Source organism: Cydia pomonella, chromosome 8 (assembly GCF_033807575.1).
Source record: "Cydia pomonella isolate Wapato2018A chromosome 8, ilCydPomo1, whole genome shotgun sequence".
NCBI lineage: Eukaryota > Metazoa > Arthropoda > Insecta > Lepidoptera > Tortricidae > Cydia > Cydia pomonella.
In genome coordinates, this window is record NC_084710.1 from 9,611,919 (window position 1) to 9,637,606 (window position 25,688).

General features: G+C 39.8%; 2 protein-coding genes across 2 annotated transcripts in view; both read left to right on the forward strand.

Moving 5' to 3' along the window:
- LOC133520516 (uncharacterized) overlaps positions 1-17,365 on the forward strand; it is a 111,604-nt gene extending 94,239 nt beyond the window's left edge. Inside the window, exon 2 of the mRNA XM_061854987.1 lies at positions 13,932-17,365. Coding sequence (XP_061710971.1) covers positions 14,406-15,551 — 1,146 coding nt within the window. The 5' untranslated portion in view covers positions 13,932-14,405 and the 3' untranslated portion in view covers positions 15,552-17,365. The remainder of the gene's footprint in view (positions 1-13,931) is intronic.
- LOC133520515 (dnaJ homolog subfamily A member 1) lies at positions 1,877-25,641 on the forward strand. Its single transcript, XM_061854985.1, has 8 exons — positions 1,877-2,057; positions 3,442-3,648; positions 4,686-4,933; positions 5,757-5,915; positions 17,768-17,923; positions 18,655-18,826; positions 19,328-19,455; positions 22,436-25,641. Exons 2-8 carry the CDS (start codon positions 3,450-3,452, stop codon positions 22,583-22,585), a joined length of 1,212 nt encoding a protein of 403 aa, XP_061710969.1. The 5' UTR covers positions 1,877-2,057; positions 3,442-3,449; the 3' UTR covers positions 22,586-25,641.
- Positions 25,642-25,688: the final 47 nt, after the last annotated feature.

A 25,688-nucleotide genomic window follows, 5' to 3' on the forward strand; every position in this document is an offset into this window, starting at 1 on the left:
ATATATACCACAATCAGCAAAACTTTCACTTCTACAACCTGCCGTGTGCGTGTGGCAGTGACATTTTTACCCATTTTTTAAATATTTCGCAATTAAATGATTCACGTGTTTTGGAAATATCTCGAAAATATGTCATATGTCAAGTTGGGTATACCAATTAATATTCAAAGTTTCTACAATATCTACCATATTAAAATTAATGTTTTTTTTTGTTGTGCACATGCTTGGTTTAATATTGACATCATAATTATTTACAAATTAATTAAAAGATTTGAGAACCGCATTCTGTATAAAATAGTATAAGAAATTATTTAATTTCAGTAGTATATTGATATAAATATTACCACAATGGTATGTTTTTAACATTGGCAACATGTGCGAATGAGACACCGCGCCCCACTTTTGCTATCTCAAGTGAACCGTTTTCTCTAGTCTGGTAAGAACACCTTTCTGCCTGAGTGATAAGGTTCAATTTACTATAACAAAAAAAGTTAGAGTGTGCTCCACTTTATAGCTCCATGGGAAGGCCTTTTTTCTTTTTTTTGGGTGTTACCAGCCCATACCCAATTTCACCCCCAATATTGGCAAAAAGTTTTGTCAGCTAATGGGTTAGTTATGGAAGGTGGAGGTAAGGAATGGAATCTCCATATACCAAAAAGTGTTATCAAAAAACCTTAAATGGGTGGCGCTATAATACCTAGAACACTTGAAAAAAAAAAAACAAATCATAGACAGCGCACTTCATTCCGTCAATAACGCCGAGGTTCTTAGCTACTCTAGCGCTACTCTGAAGAGATTTGGAATTTATAGAATTTATAGCTGATGCAAGAGTATCCTTGCATCAGTTCTGCCTATAGAGATTGCATTCTTTATCTCTGCCTTCCATAGGGTTAATGACTTCTCGAAGTGTTGCAGATAATCCCATGCGATTTGCAATACATTGCGGCATTTAACCAGTCTACCTCATGTGTTGCAAGGTCTGTAGAAGCCTTAATTAGGATCCAAACAAGACAATTTATTTGCACGATATAATTATATTTACAATTTAAGTGTGCTAGAGTCAGATCAAGATAACTCTGTAGCGATTTTATAGCACAAACTTGCAAGTGGTATTTAAACATCATAGTTTTTTGACGTTCAAGATAACACTTGCACGTCCGTGCTATAAAAATCGCTGCGTTTATCTAGGTCTTACTCCGAGTGACTCTTATTGAATTTTGTACGTGTAGACCGTAGTGATTATATGCTCTTTGGTGTAGACGCTGAGATTGACACCAATTTAATTTCTGAACAAATTGGCAATTTGATTGTCTCTTCTGGACTGAGCTAAGCAGTACAATAAAGAACTCTTTATCCCTCTTAGAATTATGATCTGACAAACCAAGTTGTCAGTAGAACAAGGCGCGCAATTTCAAAATGGCCCAAACTTTTCAGACTTGCTGCCTTTTTCTACTGATAAAATTGGCTCGCCACACTATATAATATTAGCATTAGAAAAAGTCAGTATGACTCTAAAATCACATGCGATTCGCTGCAATGTGAGTAGAGGCCTATATGCACGCAGCTGTAGAATCTTTTTTTTTTTTTTCAGATACCAGGGAGTTTAAACTTATATCTTGAATAGCTTTGGTATTAATGTATAACCCTACTAATTTAAGTAGTCAATATGTCAAAACCAATCGTTGTCATCTTTAGCGCTAGTATCTATGTACTAAACTATAGAAGTAAAAGAGATAGCGTGTTAAGTTTTTGTTTAATTTGTATTTAAAATCACTTATTTGTAATTTTATTTGCCAATCATTGAATTCAAGAATTTTCTCGAAACAGCACGTTTTGCGTTCGACTCATGTATGTACCGAGGTTTTATTAAAGTGTTCCGCATATTTCACGTCATTTTTGAACTTCGACTGCGTCAGACTGGTGTCAAACCGTATTCTGTGGAACTGAGATAGTGTGTGGTGTGCGCGCTCGTGATTCGTTTTCTGGAAGTTTACACGGTGCAAGTAACGTATCGTTATTATCTTGTTAAAATCTAGACTTGGAATTGTTAAATTAAGGTAAGTTTAATCTCCGCCATAATTCTTGGGATTGAGTCGATGTCGATAGGACTTTTTCCTTGGTCGTAATGTCGGCTATTTTCTTTTCCACCACAGTACCTAATCAATATTCGTAACTTACTAAAGGAAAAACCACGTTTTTTAAACAATGGCTGTTTTTGACAATTTATTTAGATATTACTATTATTAAGATAAAATACCTATTCGATGTAACATAAACCAAAATCTGAGAATGCGTAACAATAGATTAATAGACTGGAGAAAGGTATAGCATTCTAGAATAATTAACGTACAAAGTGATTCTGTGTTCTAACGAGATTAAATTGTATCTTTAGCAATCAGCTGATTGCATATGTGCCATCTGAATTTCTAGATACGTATGTTTATCTCATTGTTTAATTATATATTTCTTGCATATCTTTACCACACTGGTTTAACCGCTTGAATATGGCAAAACCTCTGGTTAGTTATAATACTGATATACTTGTATGTTTTCATTGTATAGCCTAGCTACATTTAAAGTCATCAAACTTGTGGGCTGTGGATAAAGTTGGTTTAGAGTAGGCAAAAAGACCCTAACTTTCTATCTTTATGGCAATATTGCTGTATTGACAACCAATAATAAGAATCATCTAGGTTGAAAACAACAAATATCTCCTCATATAATATAATCAATTCAAATATTCAGGTTGCAAAAATCTGCATTGTTCAGTATAAATATAAATATTCTATTCCATTTGTATCTGATAAAATTGTAAACAAAAAGAAAACATGACAGGTTGATGACATAATTCCATAGATACAACTATGTAAAGTATGAGGTTCTTCAAAACAAGAGTGTACAGATTTTTAAAGGGTCAGCAACGCGCATGTAAGTCGCGCCTCTGGAGTTGCAGGCGTCCATAGGCTACATTGATTTCCTACCATCAGGCAGGCCATATGCTACTTTGGCACTGTTGTGGTATTAAAAAAATTTTTGCAGCTCATTGGTCAAACAAACAGGTGGTTTATTTGATATCAACCAAACTAATAACAAACAACAAGCTGGTCAATCCCATAACAAGTAAGTTATGGGATTGACCAGTATGAAATACTTATTTTATTGTTTTACACATTTTCTCTTTTTCAGTTCTTAATTTTCAGAATAATTTGTAGAATATGATTAATTTAAGTGGCATTGCTTGCCTACCATTTCAGAGAAAAAGCTAAGTGCTCCATTCCAATACAAAATGAACTTCTTGGCAGTGAATGTTTTAAAATGATTAAGGAAATATATATATTTTTTTTCTTTTTAAGTTAAACATTGTATTTTGTGTGGCAATAAATGGTTTCTTATTCTTATTTAGCATCTATTTGCAAAACTCTTTTACAAATATGGTTACAGATTAAAAAATGGTTAAGGAAACAACATTTTATGACATCCTTGGAGTGAAACCCAATTGTACAACAGATGAGCTTAAGAAGGCATATAGAAAATTAGCACTCAAATACCACCCAGACAAGAATCCCAATGAAGGAGAAAGGTTCAAGCAGATCTCCCAGGCTTATGAGGTGCTATCCAATCCAGACAAGAGGAGAATTTATGACCAAGGTATGTACAATTAAATTTCTATAATGTTTGTGTTTGTGTAATGTTTATTTATTGTACCTACATAGGATTTATATTATTTCACCTGCCACTTTCCAAAAAACGAAATAAAATTTGATTAATTTTTAGTATACACCTTCAGGACTTAACTTTCATATAAATTTTAAAATAGAATATTGGGAGCGTGCACGACTGTCACGCAACCTAGTGTCCGCAATTCTAGGGGAAAACGTCAATTCACTACATCTTATAAAACTACTCCAAAACTAAAAACTACTGAACGGATTTTCATACAACTTTCATCTATCAATAGAGTGATTCTTGAGGAAGGCTTAAGTATATAACTTGTTAAGGTTTTGTGTAAATTGTTTGAAATATAACGATGTTGTCGGAAAAATCACGCTGGCTAGGAGCTTTAATCGAAAACGCTGCCTAATCCGTTTGAGCTATAACAACACAATGTATGGTGGGGTTGTTTCTCATTCATAGGTCTACAAAAAAGTCCGTGATGTGAAATGTCTATCTTTTAAGGATAACTTACTATATCCATTCTTAACTTCTAGAAAAAGATCACGTAATATGTGGCATTTGCAAAGCTATTTACATGGATACATTATTAACAATCATCAAAATAAATACGTTAGTTATATTAAGCATTTCATACAGATTCCAATGGTCCCTTACACCATACAATTTAAATGAATATTTCAGGAGTAATCGTAAATCAAAGTTTCATTTCGAGCCATATAATTGTACGAAATGTTAAAGACGCTATCCGCAGTTAGTTCAAATTTTTACCACCTTATGCGCTGGGATCGCTTTACTTACCCCCACCACGCACTTCGCACGGTCCCAATAGTTTATACTCACATTTTACTTTACCACATTCTAGCAATAGCCAGAAAACTGTCAATTTTGTCAGTCCATGTATAGGAATTACAAAAGCAAAAGACCAACATATGTATGTTATGATAGCAATCCTGTCTTTGTACAACAGTTTTTCTTAACACAGATTTAGTTTGATAAATAATCTCGTACAGGCGGTGAGCAAGCTCTTAAAGAGGGTGGCGGTGGCGGCGGCGGCTTCTCTTCCCCCATGGACCTGTTCGACATGTTCTTTGGCGGGGGCTTCAGCGGCGGCCGCCGGCGCGGCCGCGAGAGGAAGGGCAAGGACGTCATCCACCAGCTGTCCGTCACTCTGGAGGAGCTGTACCGGGGTGCTGTTAGGAAGCTGGCACTGCAGAAGAATGTTATCTGCGAGAAGTGTGAGGGCCGCGGTGGAAAGAAGGTAAATGATAAGAGAACATTCAATTGTGTCCTTAATATCTGAAAATAGTTCATTCATTTATTACGTAACACAATTTTTGCCAGTTTTTGACTTTTGACTTTGCCCTCCCATATGTAAGAAAAAAAAAGAATAGGCCACCCCCCACCCCCTGGATTACGTAAGAATCTCAGGCAAAAAATATATTCACGTTAGGTTTTTATTTTTCAAAAATGCCTTTTTTAAACGTTTATGTGTATTTTGTACCTACAAAGGTACCGGAGTCCTTTTAAACTATCTCAACCCCGTGTTTGATAGCATAGACTGAGATAGATAGAAGTGTTACTTTAAACGTCATAATTTCATATTTCATAGAAATTTGAAAATTTTCGCATCTTTGTGATCATACGTAAGAACTATCAAGACCCCACTTTGTAAGAAAAAATAAGACATGTTCGCCCCCTGCCCCCTAAATCGCCTTACATAATATGAATGCCGCCAAACCAGTTACACATACAAAACATTCTGTATTATGATGTTTGGTAAAATCTGGTTGAATTAGGAATAGATTAGGAAGTTGTCTTATTATTTGTCTTGTTATTATTATCTGTGCAAAAGACATGGTGTGTGGTGTGTATATAGGAGGTATGGATTGCCGAGTCATCATCCTTATCAAAATTATAATTGGTATTTTGATGAATTATCCTTAATTTCTAATATCGCAAACTAAAATACATAGATCTCATCCTGTTAGATTTATACGTTGGATTCAAAAGGACTTGATGCAAAGCCTACTTGAATAAAGAATGTTTTAACTTTGATCTGCTAAAATGTTGCCAAATTCCAGGGTGCGGTCCAAACTTGCCCCACATGCCGCGGCTCCGGCATGCAGGTCCAGATCCAGCAGCTGGCTCCGGGCATGATCCAGCAGATCCAGACAGTGTGCAGCGAGTGCCGCGGGCAGCGGGAGATCATCGACCCTAAGGACCGCTGCAAGCTCTGCCAGGTAATTTAATTTATTTTCTTAGCACTAATACAAACAAACAAATTTTCAAGAAAAAGACCCATTCATAATACAAATCACCAGTTGTAGGAATCTCAAAGAGCCACAAATGTTGTTTTATGGGGTCACAGAATTGAATGTGTTTATATTTTGGGTAATTTAGATACCCTTGTGGAAGCAAAGTGCATGGCTTTCTTGCGCGGCAAGAGGCGGTATTTATTAACCCCTGCAATATTCCAATTACATCGTAAAGGTACTAATTAGCTTAATTGGCATACATGGCAACAACTGCGACATCTTCAAGCCATAAATGAATATTTTTCAATACAATTCAAATTATTCACACAGATGACCTCAATGACAGGGCCCGTCCTGTATTGAGGTATAAGGAAGGAAAGGCTCCATATTAATTGACCGAGTGCTCCGTTTCAGCTTAGGCAAAAACGCTTTTAAATGTCCGGTTGTTCTCCTTTATAGGTCGCAATTGTCAACCGAATTTCGTGAAATTTTGTGAAGAGGTTCAAAAATGTAATAGTTTTATTTTTGTTGATTTATTTTTTGGAAATATTACAAAACAGTGGAGCCTTACATTTATTCAGTTTTAAAGTATGCTCAGAGCGAACAGCTCACAGATAGTACGGTCGCCAAGCCGCTCCGAGGCCAGATTTAATTGACTCAGCTCGGCCTTACCCACAACCGGTATCAATGTGTTCGGACAGTTCTCCTGATCACCGTACATGCGGTAGTAAAGCGGAAAAATGGTGGAGGGGATAGTAATGACGTCACAAAGATGGCGGCCGGACCTATTCTTTTTGGCGGTGTATCTCGAAAACCACTTAACCGATTTTAATCATCGAGGTGTCAAATAATAGCTTATATTATGGAGATTATTTCCTTTTCTACAAACATTTACGTGAAACCTATAGGAAAAAAAATAATCACAAAAAACAGTTTTTTTATAAAATTATTATTTTTTATTTTGTAAAAATCTCCGTAAATATTAGCATTTCGCAAATTTTGTTTCATATAAAACTGTCCAGCTTTGGCCTTGTATTCTATAAGATTTTCTCGTATTTACTGTGGCAACATCAGCTCACAGTTGGAATTTGAATATTGCTCTGTCATAGACACGTCAGTGTGTCATCAACCTACCACTAGTTAACATCGTATTTCGTCGTTCTCGCTAATTTTCGCAACTTATTGAAAGCACTACTGCCAATCACGTCTCTAGCATTTAGACTCAGTGTTGTGTGGACGAAGGACACCAGGCACATCCGCGAAGTGGAAAATCCGAGGTCTAAGTTGGACGACTCAAGGTAACGGTTCTGAGCTTACTTCTAGCTGGCGACAAGGACAGCCAGAATCACCACCAGCGGTCTTCAACGGCGACCAACGATTCAGCCCCACAACTCCCGGACTGAAAGGTAACTTCGCCCTACACTATTTCACATTTTAGTTTTAATTTAACATTCTAATCTTAATATCTCACAACTTTCTTGCTCAACCGGCCCCTAAATTTCATTCCCTATCGCCCCCCTTTTTCGAATTACAGTCCACTCTCTCGCTATTGAACATTTTGGCCTTCGATCCGCATAATTTGAAAAGTGACCTTTGGTTTTTCGTTTCTCGTTGTTTGTTGCTTATTCGAATTTGTTTGGTCATATCATTTGTTTAATTCAAAATTTAGGGTACACTTATAAAAAAGTCGAGGGTAAGCAAGAAAGTTGGTGGCCGTGTAGTAGTGCTTTTAGTAAATCATTCGTTCACTCGTGGTTAATATTGCTGGCAACATTCTCATAGTTGTCAAGGGTTAACGTCAACTGTCAATGTCACTAGTATCAGTCAGTAGTACTTCGTTTTTATTGAATTAATTTTGCAATTAAGTTTGAGTTTTTCGCCGTTTTAGTGTTTTTAATTGCACTTAAAACAATATGAGTGTACATGGTGATAGTGACACGGATCCCGCGACAGTAGACATGTTCCATGTCGCGCGAGGTTACGCTATTTTTCGGTTAGAAAATATTGAGGGTTCCGACTTGAAAGGGTATGATGAATCAGACATCAAGGATATAGAAAAGGACTTTCACAAAGCACAACTACGGATTTTACGTCCACTGAAACCTGAAAAACGTGTGGAGGAGTATGAAGTCACCAAGGAATTTGAAAGTAAGCTAAAATCCGTAAAATGTAGGTTGAGACAAATGGCTAGAAGTGAAATAAGTGATAAGCCTGAAGTGAAATCTTTAACGCTTGGGAATAATTTAGCTAAGCTTCCAAAAATATCGATTACGCCTTTTGATGGGAAACTGGAAAGTTGGGTGTCTTTTAAGGAGCTTTTTGATTCCCTTATACATAGTCGGAGCAATATTAGTAATGTGGAGAAATTGCACTACCTTCTATCAAGCGTTCAGGGTTCCGCACATGATTTAATAAAAAGTTTTCCTTTGTCAGGTGACAATTACAGCAGTGCATATGAAACACTGTCCAACTATTATGATAGGAAGAGGCAAATTGCTGTCATGTACTATGAAAAACTGCTAAATTGTGAGCCAGTCAAAACAAAAATGGATTTGGAAAGGGTTTTTAGAACTTTTAATGAGAATTTAACTATTTTGTCAAAATTTAACCTCCCCGACAAGAATTTTATGTTATATTATTTGCTTTGGGCAAAGTTAGATGTCGCTACCCGAGAAGCATTTGAGTTACAACTCGCTTCCAATACTGAAGTTCCAAAGTTTGAGGAATTAAAAAACTTTATTGAAAAGCGGAGCAGGGCTTTGGAAAACTCCAGTGTTAGTGTTAGGCCTCAAGTTCAGAATGTTAAACCGTTAACCAAAAACAAAACGGCCCTTGTCGTTTCGACTACATCAACACCAAGTTGTGTTTTTTGTTCGGGTCAACATAGTCTCGATAAATGTAACAAGTTTATAAATCTCAATAATGATGGCCGGTTTAATTTTGTTAAGGAGAAGGGTTTGTGTATTTTATGTTTCTCAAATGCACATAGGGTGAAAACTTGTCGAGCTTCTCGCTGTAGTGTGTGTAATCGCTCGCACCACAACTTATTGCATTTCACAAAGAGTGTGGAAGCACCCACGGGCACAGAGATTGCTACTGCACCGCCTAGCAATGGCATGAGCAGTAGTAGTAGTAACACGGTTTTAGCTGCTATGGCGGGAGATAATACAATCTTCTTCGCTACTGCCCAGGTGTTAATTCGGGACAGTTCTGGTGTCTTCCGCCCAGTGCGGGCGCTCTTGGATGGTGCTAGTGCATGCAATTTCATGTCAAAATCCTGTGCAGAAATGCTAGGATTTGAAACTTCTGGACAACACACTGTGTTTGGCATTGGCAATTCGCCATATCAAACATTTGGCGCACTATCATGTGAGGTCAAGCCAATGGGAAATGAACCCTCTTCACTGAGTACTAAACTCGAAGCTTTCGTTTTGTCGCCGGTATGTGCCGACCAACCTCCTCAACCTGTCGATTCGTCGGGGTGGTCTCACATCAGGAATTTATCGCTGGCTGATCCTGGTTTCGCCCGTCCGGCGCCGGTGGACCTGTTACTTAACGCACAGGTCTTCGTTTCGTCGTTGTTGCCCGGTATACGGCGCGGGAAGCCTGGACAGCCTACTCTGTTGAAAACCATCTATGGATGGGTCGTTATGGGTGAGTGTGACGGGAGTCAGCTCACAACAAGCGCTCTCGTATCGTATCGTAACAATAAAAATCATTGTTTTTTCGTGTCGAGTCCTTCGCAGATTTTGTCGCTTGATGATTCTATAAAAAAATTTTGGGAATTAGAAAACGTTAGTTCTCCGACTAAACCTTTCGTATCTGAGGAGGACCAACGCTGCGAGGACTATTTTCTTGAAAAATACTATCGCAATGAAGAAGGCAGGTTCGTAGTTCCACTACCATTTGTCGATCCCGCGAACAAACCTACCTTCCTCAATTCGCGTGAAATTGCTCTCAAGCGGTTCACGTCGTTGGAACGCAAGTTGAACTCCAACCCCGAGTTCAAAAGGGCGTATGTGGAATTTATGGATGACTATGAGGCTCGTGGTCACTTGGAAGAAGTGGAACCTCCTTCCACAAGTGAAGGCCACTTCTATTACATACCTCACCATGGAATTCTGCGCGATTCCGTCACCACTCCTCTTCGCGTGGTTTTCGACGCAAGCGCTAAGGACGCCAACGAGGTGTCCTTGAACGCTACTCTTCTCGCTGGGCCCAAGCTTCAGACTAACATCTTCGATCTGCTCACACGTTTTCGCTGGCATGCCGTCGTCTTCACAGGTGACGTGAAACAGATGTACAGGCAGATCCTGGTCTCTGATGAAGACGCTGAATTTCAGCGCATTTTGTGGCGCCCTTCTGCTGTCGGTCCTGTGCGCGACTACCGTCTTAAAACGGTAACCTACGGGGTTTCTGCTGCGCCATTCCAAGCTCTTCGTACAATGGCTCAACTTGCCAGTGATTCTGCAGCCGCATACCCAAGTGGTTCAGCTGTTCTCGCTCGTGACATCTACGTCGACGACGTCGTCACCGGAGCGGATTCTGTCGAGCAGGCGCGTTTACTTCAGGTGGACCTTACGAAAATATTGTCGTCGGGGGGTTTCCACCTCAGGAAGTGGACCTCCAATAGTAGTGAGTTCTTGGAGAGCCTTCCGTCTTCTGATCTGTACTCGGAAGACTTTAAACATTTCGAAGAAATGACTGACATTTCTCTAAAGATATTGGGCTTGCTATGGCAACCTCAATCAGATTCTTTCCGGTTTCGTGTCGCCGCTGCTCCTAACGGTCGGTGCACCAAGCGCACCATTCTGTCGGAGATAGCTAGAATCTTCGATCCATTAGGTTTCCTCTCGCCTGTAACATTTCTCGCCAAGTATCTGATGCAATTGCTTTGGGTTTCGGGCGTTTCCTGGGATGGAGATGTCCCGGAAAGCATCAGGCTGGAATGGCAGGAATTCAAAACTCAACTCTCGTCGCTGAGTGCTGTAGCTGTGCCACGCCGTTTAGTCGGGAAATTCGACGTGCTACATCTCCACGGATTTTGTGACGCGTCAGAACGTGGCTTCTGTGCCGTAATCTACTGCCGTACAGTAACTGAGGAGGGTGACGTCGACGTACAGCTCGTGTGTGCTAAGTCCAAGGTCGCGCCATTACGTAAATTGTCAGTGCCGCGTCTCGAATTGCTCGCAGCGGTTCTGCTGTCTGACTTGATGGCTTCAGTCGTGGAGGCTTTGAAGCCTTTCCACTCGGTAGACAGAATCTTTGCATGGTCGGACTCAAGTGTGACGTTGACCTGGATTAAGTCGTGTCCGTCCAGGTGGAAAACGTTCGTGGCCAACCGTGTGAGTCATATCCAAGACGTTATTCCTCCCGATTCTTGGCATCATGTCAGAACCACTGACAATCCAGCCGACTGCGGATCGCGTGGTTTGCTTCCCCAAGATTTAGTCAACCAAACTTGCTGGTGGAACGGGCCTGATTGGCTCAGGCACCCCACTGAGAGCTGGCCTAAGTCAGTGCTGATGCCAGATAGGGACGTTCTCCATGATGAGCAAAAGATTACAGTCCTCGTAGTGTCCAATGACAATGCATTAATCGACAACCTACTGGAGAAGTTTTCGTCGTTAAGAACACTTCAACGTGTTTTAGCGTATTGTTGCCGCTTCGCGAACAACACGAAGAACCGAAAAACGTCCGGGAAGTTGTTACACGGTCCTTTAACATCTTTCGAAATAAAGCAGGCACTCATGGTTCTTGTACGTTTCGTGCAGCAGCGCAGCTTCGCTCAGGAAATCGAAATCATTTTGAAAAATCATTCGAACTCTCTCCCAAAAGCGTTCAGAAAACTGTCCCCATTCGTGGATGACGCGGGTCTCTTGAGGGTGGGCGGTCGCCTGTCGCGAGCTTCTCTCGACTTCGACGTGAAGCATCCTTTGCTTCTACCTCGCGACAATCGGCTGACCTTCCTTCTTATTGATGATTATCATAAGCGGTTCATGCATCCAGGCATCCAAACACTTCATAACTTGCTAGCGCAACATTTCTGGGTTATGTGTCCGAAACGGGCTATTTATGCAGTCGTATCGAAGTGCATGAAGTGCTTTCGGGTTCGGCCACCGGGTGCTCCTGCGCCATTCATGGGCGACTTACCATCGTATCGAATATCCCAGCTGAAGGCTTTCTCGAGCGCAGCGGTTGACTTTGGTGGGCCTTTCGACATCGCTCTCGGTCGCGGACGTGGTAACAAGACGTACAAAGGTTATATTTGCGTCTTTGTCTGTACCGCAACAAAGGCCATTCATACCGAGCTCGTCACCGAGTTGTCCTCGGATGCTTTTCTCGCCGCACTTCGGCGTTTCGTCGCTCGTCGTGGTCGGTGCAGCCGGTTAGTGTCTGACCAAGGTAAAAATTTTGTCGGTGCGAACAACATCCTGCAACGCTTAGTGAAGGATGCTGCCGCACACCATACAATCAACTTCGAGTTCAACCCGCCGGGTAGCCCACACTTTTCAGGACTCGCTGAAGCTGGAATTAAGGCCGTTAAAACACACTTGTCGCGTGTCGTCGGGAACCAAAGGTTGACATACGAGGAGTTCTCGACGATCTTGGCCCAAGTCGAGGCTTTACTCAACTCAAGGCCACTAACTCCTCTCAGCACCGACCCCAACGACCTGTCGGCCTTGACACCGGGTCATTTCCTCACCACGGAACCCCTATCGGTCGTACCTGAGGAAGACTTCTCAGACGTTCGGGTTAGCCCTCTCCAACGCTGGAAGTTGCTTCAGAAGATGCACCAGGACTTCTGGAACAAATGGTCGAAGGAGTATATGCATACTCTCCAGCAGCGGATGAAGTGGCACGACAGACACCCTAACGTCCAAGTTGGCACACTTGTGCTCGTTGTAAACGAGCAGACGAGCCCAATGAAGTGGCCCCTGGGTCGCATTATCGACACACACCCCGGATCTGACGGGATCTGTCGTGTGGTTACTGTGCGCACTGCCACAGGGTTGTACAAACGGCCTGTGGTCAAGCTGTGTCCACTACCTGCGTAGTCGCTTTAATGCACTACATTTGTGTCGTCCCTTCTTCGTTTAGCTTTAATATTATCGCACTTGTTTCACTTTTACTGTTCTTTTCGCTTAGTCAAAATACAAATGCATTTTGGTGGGCGGAATGTCCAGCTTTGGCCTTGTATTCTATAAGATTTTCTCGTATTTACTGTGGCAACATCAGCTCACAGTTGGAATTTGAATATTGCTCTGTCATAGACACGTCAGTGTGTCATCAACCTACCACTAGTTAACATCGTATTTCGTCGTTCTCGCTAATTTTCGCAACTTATTGAAAGCACTACTGCCAATCACGTCTCTAGCATTTAGACTCAGTGTTGTGTGGACGAAGGACACCAGGCACATCCGCGAAGTGGAAAATCCGAGGTCTAAGTTGGACGACTCAAGGTAACGGTTCTGAGCTTACTTCTAGCTGGCGACAAGGACAGCCAGAATCACCACCAGCGGTCTTCAACGGCGACCAACGATTCAGCCCCACAACTCCCGGACTGAAAGGTAACTTCGCCCTACACTATTTCACATTTTAGTTTTAATTTAACATTCTAATCTTAATATCTCACAACTTTCTTGCTCAACCGGCCCCTAAATTTCATTCCCTATCGCCCCCCTTTTTCGAATTACAGTCCACTCTCTCGCTATTGAACAAAAACATATTGCTTCATTATCAAGGAATATAATGAGCCTTAAAACATACAGATCGAGTAATAAACAATGAAGCTACACTCATTTATTTGCGCATGGGTAACGATAACTGGCTTTTACCGGTCGAAACTGTGGTGACTGTTACGATACGTATTGAATGGAATTTATAGAGCATCGGTTTTAATTACTGAAATTATAATTAAAATTATAAAAACCAGACACAATAATGTTACCTTACTTCGACGTTAAACGAATAATGTTACGTTTTTCGTCTTAATCATAGGTAGGTACATATTTCTTTTTACTTAAAAATTTTATACAGGGTGAACTTTTAACCACCAGTCATACTCTGCGCAGCGACTTTATAGGTCATACTTAACAACTTTTACTATGGGACCAATTCCGAAATCGCGAAAAAAATTTTGACTGTCCCATATAAAGGTGCGACCAACTTTACCAGACCAACACTTTTCCAAACTGAGCTACAGCTGTCCGATGAAGTTAAGTACTTAGGACTAACTCTCGACAATAAACTCAATTGGAACAACCACATCAACAAACGGATAGACAAGGCGGGAGTTGTCTTCTGGCAGTGCAGAAGGATGATTGGTAAGAGGTGGGGACTCAACCCGAAAATTACCCTCTGGCTCTATAAGACGATAATCCGCCCCTTACTCTGTTACGGTGCTCTGGTTTGGTGGCCAAGAACAAACCTAGGCAACGTACGAGACAAACTACAGAGACTTCAAAGGCTCGCATGCGCGGCCACCACTGGCTGCACGAGGTCTACCCCGACTGCAGCCATGGAGGTCATGCTAAACCTTCCACCGCTGCACCTACACATACAGCAAGAGGCCTAGAGACCAAGAGTCTCTCAGCGGTAAGGTTGCGAACCCTCAAGATATGGTCTAACATCACAGGAGCTCTTCACACAAAATGCCTGGAAAAGGTGTATGACGAATTTCCAGTGCTTAGGTCAGGCACGGACCGGATTCACAAACAAGCTATCTTCGATAAAAGGTACAAAATACAGTTATATGAGGACGACAATCATGAAGGACTCAATCCCCGGGAGCTGAGAATCTTCACTGATGGGTCCAAAACAGACAGCGGATCGGGCTCTGGAACCTTCTCAGAAGACCTGAACATGTCGATCACCACTCCGCTAGGAGCCCATAACTCGGTATTCCAAGCTGAGTGCATGGGCATCATAAACGCGGCGGCTGCCATCACTGCAAGGAAGGTAGTAGGATCCTCCATCCGCATACTCTCCGACAGTAGAGCAGTCTTAATGGCTCTAAATAGCCATATAGTTACATCCAAACTTATACACGAATGCCACGAACGACTAATGGAGGTATGTCATAATAACAAGATCACCCTACAATGGATCAAGGGACACAGTGGATCCCGAGGTAACGATGCTGCGGACGAGCTTGCCAGGCAAGGATCGAATGCGGGGGCGATTGGTCCGGAACCGATTCTTCCGATACCATTTAGCAAGGTACGCTCAATGCTGCTGGCACGTACAGGGAAACTACACACAGAACACTGGCTGAACCAGACTGGATGCAGACAGGCAAAAGAAGCCATGCCTGGCATCAACGGAAAACTCACAAGGGCGCTCCTGCAACTAGGGAAGGTCCGACTGAGTATGGTAACCAGTGTCATAACAGGTCATGGACTATTTAACAAACATCTTTTCACAACAGGTGTCACAGACAGTCCCCTGTGCCGAGGTTGCATGGAGACAGAAGAAATAGCCTCTCACGTGGTGCTGGAATGCAGCGGAGTGACTCCATACAGGGCTAAACATCTCGGATCTCCGAGAGACCTCCCCGAGGTCCTACTCAACATCAAAGGTTTGATAGGATTCCTCGAGGAGCTGGGCTGGCAGGACTAGCCCACCCCCAACATATCACGCAAAATAGGCGCAAGTCGTCGAGTTGCGGAAAAATCGCCCGAATACAATACAATACAATACAATACAATACAATACAAGGTGCGACCAGACCGCAGCTTAAAAAACGGTCACGATACGGAATCGCAGTGACGCGTCGTATGCGTACCGTTTTTGACGCATGCTCCCCACACCGCTGTTTAAAAAACGGTGACGGTACGGAATCGCAGTGACGTGCTTCACGCGAATCTTTTTTGTTCGCAAAACAGTTGCGTCTTTTACGTCACCGGTACGGTGTCTGCCATATTAAGATCTCCGTGTAATATTTTTTGCGATTTTTACGCAGTTCAATTTACGGTGCGTCAGCTTATTTTAAGCAGCGGTGTGGCGAGCATGCGTCATGGACCCGGGTACGTCCTTAAACTACGTCCAAAAGAGAGGCATGGGCATTGTGAATGTCATCTCGCTTTGTGTGGTAGGGCACAGCCAGTGGGTGTCATTCCAGATCCAAATTTTCTTGCGTGATTCGGCATTGGTCCCATAATAAAAGTTGTTCAGTATGACCTGTAAAGTCACTGCGCAGAGTATGGCTGGTGGTTAAAATTTCATCTTATACCTATATTCGACACAAGTAGTAAGTACTTACAGACCAACTATGATACACATTTTGCCTGTATAGTGATACATAGTGAATAAATTAATACCTGATTTAAAAAATAAAACAAAAATAACAAATAGCATGTTATTTAATTCAGTAATCACTAATCAGTCTTAAACAATGAACATCATACTTTTAAATTAGACAACAAAATGTATATTTATACTGTGTTTCGACTTGAAAGATTTTACTGCTTTAAAACATAAGACAAACCTACCAACCAAATGTATAAAAAAAAATGTTTTTTGTGATTATTATTTTCCTATAGGTTTCACGTAAATGTTTGTAAAAAGGAAATAATCTCCATAATATAAGCTATTAGTTGACACCTCGATGAATACAATCGGTTAAGTGGTTTTCGAGATACACCGCCAAAAAGAATAGGTCCGGACGCCATCTTTGTGACGTCATTACTATCCCCTCCCACCATTTTTCCGCTTTACTACCGCATGTACGGTGATCAGGAGAAACGCCCGAACACATTGATACCGGTTGTGGGTAAGGCCGAGCTGAGTCAATTAAATCTGGCTTCGGAGCGGCTTGGGGACTACTAATAGTAAAAGTTGTTCAGTATGACCTATAAGGTCGCTGCGCAGAGTATGACTGGTGGTTAAAAGTTCACCCTGTATAAAATTTTTAAGTAAAAAGAAATATGTACCTACCTATGATTAAGACGAAAAAAGAGACTAAACGTCGAAGTAAGGTAACATTATTGTGTCTGGTTTTTATAATTGTCATTATAATTTCAGTAATTAAAACCGATACTCTATAAATTCCATTCAATACGTATCGTAACAGTCACCACAGTTTCGACCGGTAAAAGCCAGTTATCGTTACCCATGCGCAAATAAATGAGTGTAGCTTCATTGTTTATCACTCGATCTGTATGTTTTAAGGCTCATTATATTCCTTGATAATGAAGCAATATGTTTTATATGAAACAAAATTTGCGAAATGCTAATATTTACGGAGATTTTTACAAAATAAAAAATAATAATTTTATAAAAAAACTGTTTTTTGTGATTATTTTTTTTCCTATAGGTTTCACGTAAATGTTTGTAGAAAAGGAAATAATCCCCATAATATAAGCTATTATTTGACACCTCGATGATTAAAATCGGTTAAGTGGTTTTCGAGATACACCGCCAAAAAGAATAGGTCCGGCCGCCATCTTTGTGACGTCATTACTATCCCCTCCACCATTTTTCCGCTTTACTACCGCATGTACGGTGATCAGGAGATCTGTCCGAACACATGGATACCGGTTGTGGGTAAGGCCGAGCCGAGTCAATTAAATCGTGTTTCTAGAGGGCTTTTGAGATTTGGCGACCGTACTAAGAGCCACTAGCTTAGTATAGGAACCTAACTAATACTGAATACAGTTGTCACACTTACGATAATGTATATTAAAAATATTTATATTTTAAATATTAATCTGGGTTGTTATGGTATAAAATGGTCTAGGATCACGTATATAAAATATAAATATAAAAAAAAAAAAATTTTTTTAAAAACAATCAATGTGAAAATATTGTTTAAAATTGTTTATTTTTTCTCACAGGGCCGCAAGACCGTGCGAGACCGCAAAATCCTGGAGGTCCACGTGGACAAGGGCATGACGGACGGACAAAAGATTGTGTTTAGCGGGGAAGGCGACCAGGAACCAGAGCTTGAGCCCGGCGACCTTATTATCGTTTTAGATGAAAAGGAACATGAGGTAAGTTGCATTTACTAATTGACAGAAATCTCTTTTTATAATTCACTAAAACGAACTTATGACCCAACGTTTCGAGGACAGCAGGGGAGGTTGTAAGAATCGTGAAAGTCGCATTCTGTCCAGCCGTCTTAATTACAATTAATACCAAAAACACAAATAGATATGAACTTAATTAATTTATCAATTGGAAACAACGCTATTGTACTATTTCGCTAATGCCAAGATTTTTGTTTTTATATATATTCTACTGCGTGACTACAAAGTAATAATGCTATCAGGGTTCTAGCCTAACCACACCTTGATAATACAATTTGTATAATGTACAAACAAACATTCACCATGTTAATTGTGGTATTTTGCTTTTAATTTGAGTTTGTCTATGCTGTTTTTAGCAAATCACATTCTTTAGCGTGTTTCCGTCGACTATTTATATTAATAAACTTCACCCAGCCACTTTTTAGGGTTCCGTACCCAAAACGGGATTAGTAATAACTAAGACTCCACTGTCCGTCCGTCCGTCTGTCACCAGCCTGTATCTCATGCATGAACCCTGATAGCTAGACAGTTGAAATTTTCACAGATGTATTTCTGTTGCCGCTATAACAACAAATATTAAAAAGTACGGAACCCTTGGTGGGCGAGTCCGACTCGCACTTGTCCGATTATGTAGCCTTTGCCTCTATTATCATGAGTTTCTTATGAAGAAAAAACCTTAACCTTCTTCTCTCCAGGTGTTCAAACGCTCTGGCAACGATCTCATCATCCGCCTCAACATCGAGCTGGTGGAAGCGCTGTGCGGCTTCCAGAAGGTCATCCGGACCCTGGACGACCGAGACATAGTGATAACGGTCATGCCCGGGGAGGTCACCAAGCATGGCGAGGTCAAGTGCGTGTTGAATGAAGGTGAGTGTTTTAAGAGACTTTCTATTTATTGTGTCTCAGTAGAAAAGGCCTCTATAGGGCTATAGGCCTATGATTCGTACGACTCGATCAAAATGTATACGTGTGTGTGTGTGTTATTGAATGAATCTGTTTTGGAAACATTAAGTAAGGCCAGTTATCATAAAAAAACACGGCTTCTAGTTGCTAAGGCTTTAAACAGAATTTACCAAAGCACCAAGAGCGGGAAAGATAAAGAGGTATTTCACTGGAATTGTCCAGTATGTATCGCTATTGTTAATACTTCTAATAAACTAAGCAGCCGACAATGAGGCATGATAACTGATATTAAAATTCAGTGGTACATTCTACAAATTTATGTTATAAAGGTACTGTGTTGTCATTCTGGCGGAATGCCCCTAAACCATGGAGATCAGGTGACAATTTGTCAAAGAATCTCTGATGATGATGAAAGAGCCTTCTATACTCTCTATAGTGAGTTAACCCATTTTTTTTAAATTCCAGGCATGCCCATGTACAAAAACCCATTCGACAAGGGTCAGCTGATCATCCAGTTCCTAGTAAACTTCCCGAACACCATTCCCCCTGAAATCATCCCCGCGCTCGAGAACTGCCTGCCGCCGAGACCTGTGGTAAGCCTCCATTTATACTCAAGCTAATTTCATTTGAGTGTAGCAACTTTTTCTTGTCATTTGTCGCCATGGTTACGGTCTCCCGTTTAAACTTTGGTTTTATGGTGATTAAATTAACTAAACAAGCATTTTTGTGGTAGTTAACTTATAAGCCTGTGAAAAGTCACAGTGGGCTGTCTACCAACCACGATAGTATAACGTGGTACAGATCTAACCAACTGGTAAAGTTCTCAAAAATAACTCGCATGAAATAAAGAAACGAATCTGAAACCACTTCAAATAGCGCAAAATAAAATCATCAAAATGCTTTTTCATTATGACTATCTAACACCCAGTAAACAAATTTACATGGAAACAAAACTTATGAATATTAAACAACTATATACCTACAGTACATGTATACTAATAAAAAAAAAAAAAAAAATTCTAAGCGGTATGATTCATAGTCAAATCACATTTATTAAAAAACACCAGATATCCAAACGCAATAGCCGAAGAAAGGATCACATTGTTTTGCCACAAATAAAAAGCGCTCAGGGAAAACGAATATTAACTTTTGCAGGAGTACAATTATATAATAAATTACCTGATACTATAAAAAATGCACGCACTTTTATAATATTTAAAAATAAATTAAAACACTATATCCTAAATGACCAAAGCCTACTGAGTTATAACTGACCTACTGTTTTACTGTTTCACTATGTACACCTTGTTTGTGCAACTTGCCCGTTGAAATTCTACGTCTACCTCATTTTTCATTTTTAATGTGTAATATCTGGATCTTCCGAACATATATTTTTTAATTATGATAATTACTTTAATTACAAACCATGTAATTTTAGTGATACTGCATGCTTTAGTTCTTAGAAATAAATCTGTAATAGTATTGTTTACGTTTATCGTATTATATTAATGCATGTTTGTTGAACCAAACATTTGTAAAACTTAAATACTTTATCTACGAAATGTATAAATAATAATTATGAATTCTATGTACCTATTCATCTTTGATAGAAAAATGTTTCTCATATAAGTGAAATGTAAATTTCTTTTTGAGAAAATAAAAATATTCTTTAACCCGAACTTTCGATCCCCATACAAATTTCTGAAATTATTCCATGTACAATTCTATTTTCAACTAGCTCTAACAGCAACTTTTCCTGTGTGGGATTTGGTCTGTCCTAAAAGTAGGTTTCTCTACGGGCCGATTTTTTTAATGGGTGCTGCGAATAGTATTTTTTTGTATGTTTCTTTTTTTTAATGAGATTGAAAAAAAAAACATATAATGTCTTATATGCTATGTATGCTGACGCTTGCAAATCCAAATGTTGAGATTATCTTGTTTTGTATATTACTTGAATGTACGCGTAATTGCGATTAAACATGCAAATTAATCTTATGTCGGGTACTGACGTGTAGGTTTACAATATATTGGATATTGCGTCATCTTTATTGTCCTACAGTACTTCAGCAGTTGATTGATAGGCAAGACTCTGGCGAAGCCACGCAGTTCTATCATCATTGTCATAGTCGCGACGATTTCAGGCAAAATGTACCCATTTGTAGTTACCATTAAATCATAATTGCACCTTAACAAAACTAGTAAAATAGTATTGTTTGCTATTTTATGCAACTTCTAGACTTCTTACGTTTATGTAAAACGTAATGATTCTTAAATTGGCACTTAATCATTGCAAGCTAAACATATGCTAATGACGTTTTTTGTGACGTGAATGCTGAATTTAGAGGCCATAGTGACGCGGACGCCCCCATACGGATATTACTATTAGTACACATTACGACGCGACAAATATTACAATAACATCGTATGTAGAACACAAAGTAGGGAAGCCAAGCAAAGCGTAGATACATGAATCGATTAAAGGAAAATAATAATTCGTAATGATTCTTAAGAAGGAATCATGGAATATCTTCCATGATATAAGAGCTTAGAGTTGAAGAGTATCATTTAAATAAGATATCTGTTTTGCACTTCTAAAAAGTGTTATTTCCTGTCCCATAGGCATAGGTATGTGTGTAATGTTTTTATTAATAAAGCAACGAAGGTCGCGAGTCGCGACACCCACGCCCATGTTTATTATGAAAACATGGTGGTTAGGAAAACAAGCAAACATGTGCAAATATTAGTAATGCGACAAAATGTTCTTGTTACCCGATGGAACAGAGATAGTATCGAACATGTATATTTATGGTGATAGAGGAATTCAGGTAGACAGAAATCATATAGGGTGAGAAATTGGTTGAGCATGCATACAAACAAATGTGCTCAATTATTACCAACATGGATTCAGTTATGAAGTCGTTTATTTAATTTATGATTCATTAATTGGTAAAGGCCCTCATGATTGTTCAAAAACGAATGAGAAAGTTTCATTTTATCTACATGTGGGGCGAACGAATCAGATGCAAATTTTGAGTGTTCTTATGTTAGCTGGTAGAATTGACTTTTAAATAATGATTTTGAATAATTTCTTTTTTATTTGTATTTGATTTGGTTGGATTTCTTTGATATTTAATAAGTATTGTGTGTGTGAGTAAATGTTTCACTCGGAGGCAGTTTGTTTAACCCTCGTGCCTTGAAACCCTCGCAACACTCAAGATTCCACTTCTCGAACCACTCGTTACGCTCGTGATTCAATTTTGGAATATTTCGCATGCTCGGGTATCAATATTAGCACGAGCGGTAAAAAAACAACTTCTTGCCCCTCGTAAAACAAATAACTATTGTTGTTTTTTAGATAGGTGTCTGTATTTAAATTGATCATGAGACCTTGTTGTTGTCCTAAAGCACCCCAGAGGTGCAAAGGGCCTTCACAAGCTCGCGCCACGCCTTCCTATCTTCAGCTCGTCCTCTGGCCTCGCTCCAGCTCAACCCGACCGCTCGTAACATGAGACCTTGGTATAATAAAACAAAGTGAAGGCGGTTTTAAATGCAGCGTTTACACTATCGTGGCAGGTGGACATCCCGGAGCTGGCGGAGGAGTGCCAGCTGGTGGAGCTGGAGCCGGAGCAGGAGGCGCGGCGGCGGCGCGCGCACGCCGGCCCGGCCTACGACGAGGACGACGACCAGCCCGGCATGAACCGCGTGCAGTGCGCCACCAGCTAGGCCGCCTCCCCCCACCCCACCCCACTAGACCCGACCGGCCTCCCGCATCCTTTCATGCGAGCGAGATCGCGTCGTCGATATACCATACGAGTATAATAAAACTGTTCATTACCATGTTTCGTTTTATAACGCGACTGACCCGTTTTAACATGTATTTAACACTTACAATGCTAAACGCCCCGTTCCTAAACGCACTTAGTGTATTCTTGGCAGGGAATGTGTCACTATTGTGTCGATTGTGGACAAAAAACTTTGTTGTACGAAAGACATCGATTAAACAGTACTGTTCTAGCCATGAAATTCGAAATGAACTAGACGAGTAGCTTGATGCCATCGTTTACGCGTAGTATACCGATACTTAGTGACGCAAGTTAGCGAAATCCTGATATTGTTTCTTTTCTACTCGTTGACTGTAATAATTGAATTAAGATTTCGTATACCGAACTATAATTACGTACTTTTCATGTATGGGCTCCCAATTCAACTATAAGATTCATCTCGATACGCTGTAGTCAATTTAAAAAAAAAAATGGACCACTAGCCGGATCCACACAGAGCGAGCATACCCGCGAGGCAACTTCCTCACGCACAAAACTTCCCGTGTAAACGTGCCTCGGGCGAGGAAAGCGCCATGCGCCGCCTCGGCCGAGGCACGTCTACACTGGCCGGCGCTCCGATAGAAAAGACTAGACGGGGGACCGGCGGGCGGGGGACTTGGCGCGTTTATGTCTTTTGTACTACATTTTTGCCTACTGAGATACTAATTTCCATGAATTATTTACATTTTATAGTAAAAAAGTATTATTTTAAATGACTCGTAAAAAAAGCATTGTATACAATAGTGATATACTCAAGCTTTTCAAGCTAGTACCTCACTTAAACACGGTACTCGACTGAAAAGCTCTCTCACGATTTTATAAAATGCTATTTTCAAATTTTCAAAATAAATATGCTTTAAGTATGCTCGCGGATTTGTCTTTAATAACAGAACTGCCTACATATTTTAAAAGTAAATCGTATATTATGATAATCGTATGATGTTACTCCCGTATATCACTCCAAGTGACATGTTTCGGTGAAAATAGGTTTCCTTGTTCCATCACGAGAGTCGTAAGACCCGTTCGCATGTAACAGGAATAAAATCGTATGATTATTATGTATTATATGACACACGAGAGTAAATAAATTGAATATAGTAGCAGTAGTTTCCTTTTCACGACCGACTCTCGTTTATTGAATAATGTCTGAGGGGTTTCAAATCTGCTCTTTCTATACAATGACTATGCGTTGAGCGCTATAGTAACTTTACAGTGGGAGGCTTATGGCAGTGTATGTCACTTTCCAATACCCTTTGACGGTATGTGCTTTATTTTAGTTTACCACGTAATATCGCAACCATGATACGCCTTAGACTCTAGATAAGTTGTAATAGAGTGCTAATTGCAAAACAAGTCGTTCACACACAATGTGTACTATCCATGTATTTTGCATAGTAATAATTAGTCTGACAAATCTAACTCTGTGAAATTTGCAAAGACGAAGTTGAGGCAAAGTCAAATTTATATGAAAATATGATGTTTATAATATAACACTTGAGTGTTATTTCAAGATGTTATGTTCAAGTTGGTGCAAAGATCGTCTTTTTTAGCTTTAAAAATAAGTCACAGCAAAACGGGGGTATTACTGCAATGTTCTGTTACCAGAGTGCAGTACTAGCTTATATTGTAAACCATAGATTAACTTATTCATACTATGCCTTAAACAGTTTTTTTGAATTGCGAACTGCGAAAACCGAAATTTCATTATCTGCCTCTCCATCGCTCGAATATCGCAAGAGTAATAGAGAGGTAGATAACCAAAATTTAGATTTTCGTGTTTCGCGGTAGGCCCTGTATTTGTGCTAATAGCGCAGCCTACGCAGAGTTTTGCGTAATTTTCCTATTATTTAAAAATCCTTTTTAATAAAAAGACACGTCAGGATTGTTTACCTTTTTTCTAATGCTAAAAAAAGTGGCTGTGACAGAATCGGACAGACAGACGGACATGACGAATCTATAAGGGTTCCGTTTTTTGCCATTTGGCTACGGAACCCTAAAAACGAATTATAGCTTAGACGGACTCAAAAAAATATTGGTAACAGCGCAATTAAGTTAAATAATGTTTTGATGCCCTATTTTCAATGTCTTAGCCCTCTATTATAACTTGCCAGACTCTGAAGGACAATTAGAAAAATAATCAAATATTTTAACATAGAATTAGTTATTCTGAACGCAAGATTATAATTTTAATCGAGCGTATCTTTGAGTTCCCACTTGAAGTTCGCAGGTAAAGTGGATGACTAATAATTTCCGAGGTACTGTTGTATCGACCACGCCAATGGACCTTATCCTATAATATGACTTATGATTGTATTTAATTGTAGGTATCGCATGTAACGTTACTACGAAACTATTATTTTTTTATTTGCTAGTTTTAATCATTTATCACTGTGGATAGGATGTAACGTTCTATCTACTACTTATACTTAATCTGAGAGTGCCGAATTTCTGTCCATATCGATAAATGATAAAAAAGCGATGACAGACCCCCAGTTGAAAGAAATAATGCTAGCGTTAATTGTTTATTTCATGTATTACATCGACGATACTATAGCTCTTGCTAGATGAATTACCTATTTATATTATTTAGTAACAAAAGCATAATTAAGCGCAGGATGTTAGGTCCATTAGCTGTATGGTGATTGTATTAGTGTTAGTGTATTGTAACTATGAAGTAATCATCATTCATCACTGTGATTTTTATTTCTTTTCTCTGTTTAGATAATTGCTTTCGTGCAATTTTTATTTTAAGCTCCTAGCTGACCTGGTATTAACATACATAAATATTTAATTTATGTTTAGCCATTGTTTAGCACGAAAACGTAACATTTTGAACACTTTTATATCGTCAAATTAAATTATTTGTTTGACTAAGTCGTATTGGATGTTTAATCTCAACAAAATAGACAATTGATACACACCTGTAATACAAATATAAGAAAGTTTTTGTCTCAAAAATGTTTTTTATTTACCTCGCCGGATATAAGATAGACCCGGTTTTAATT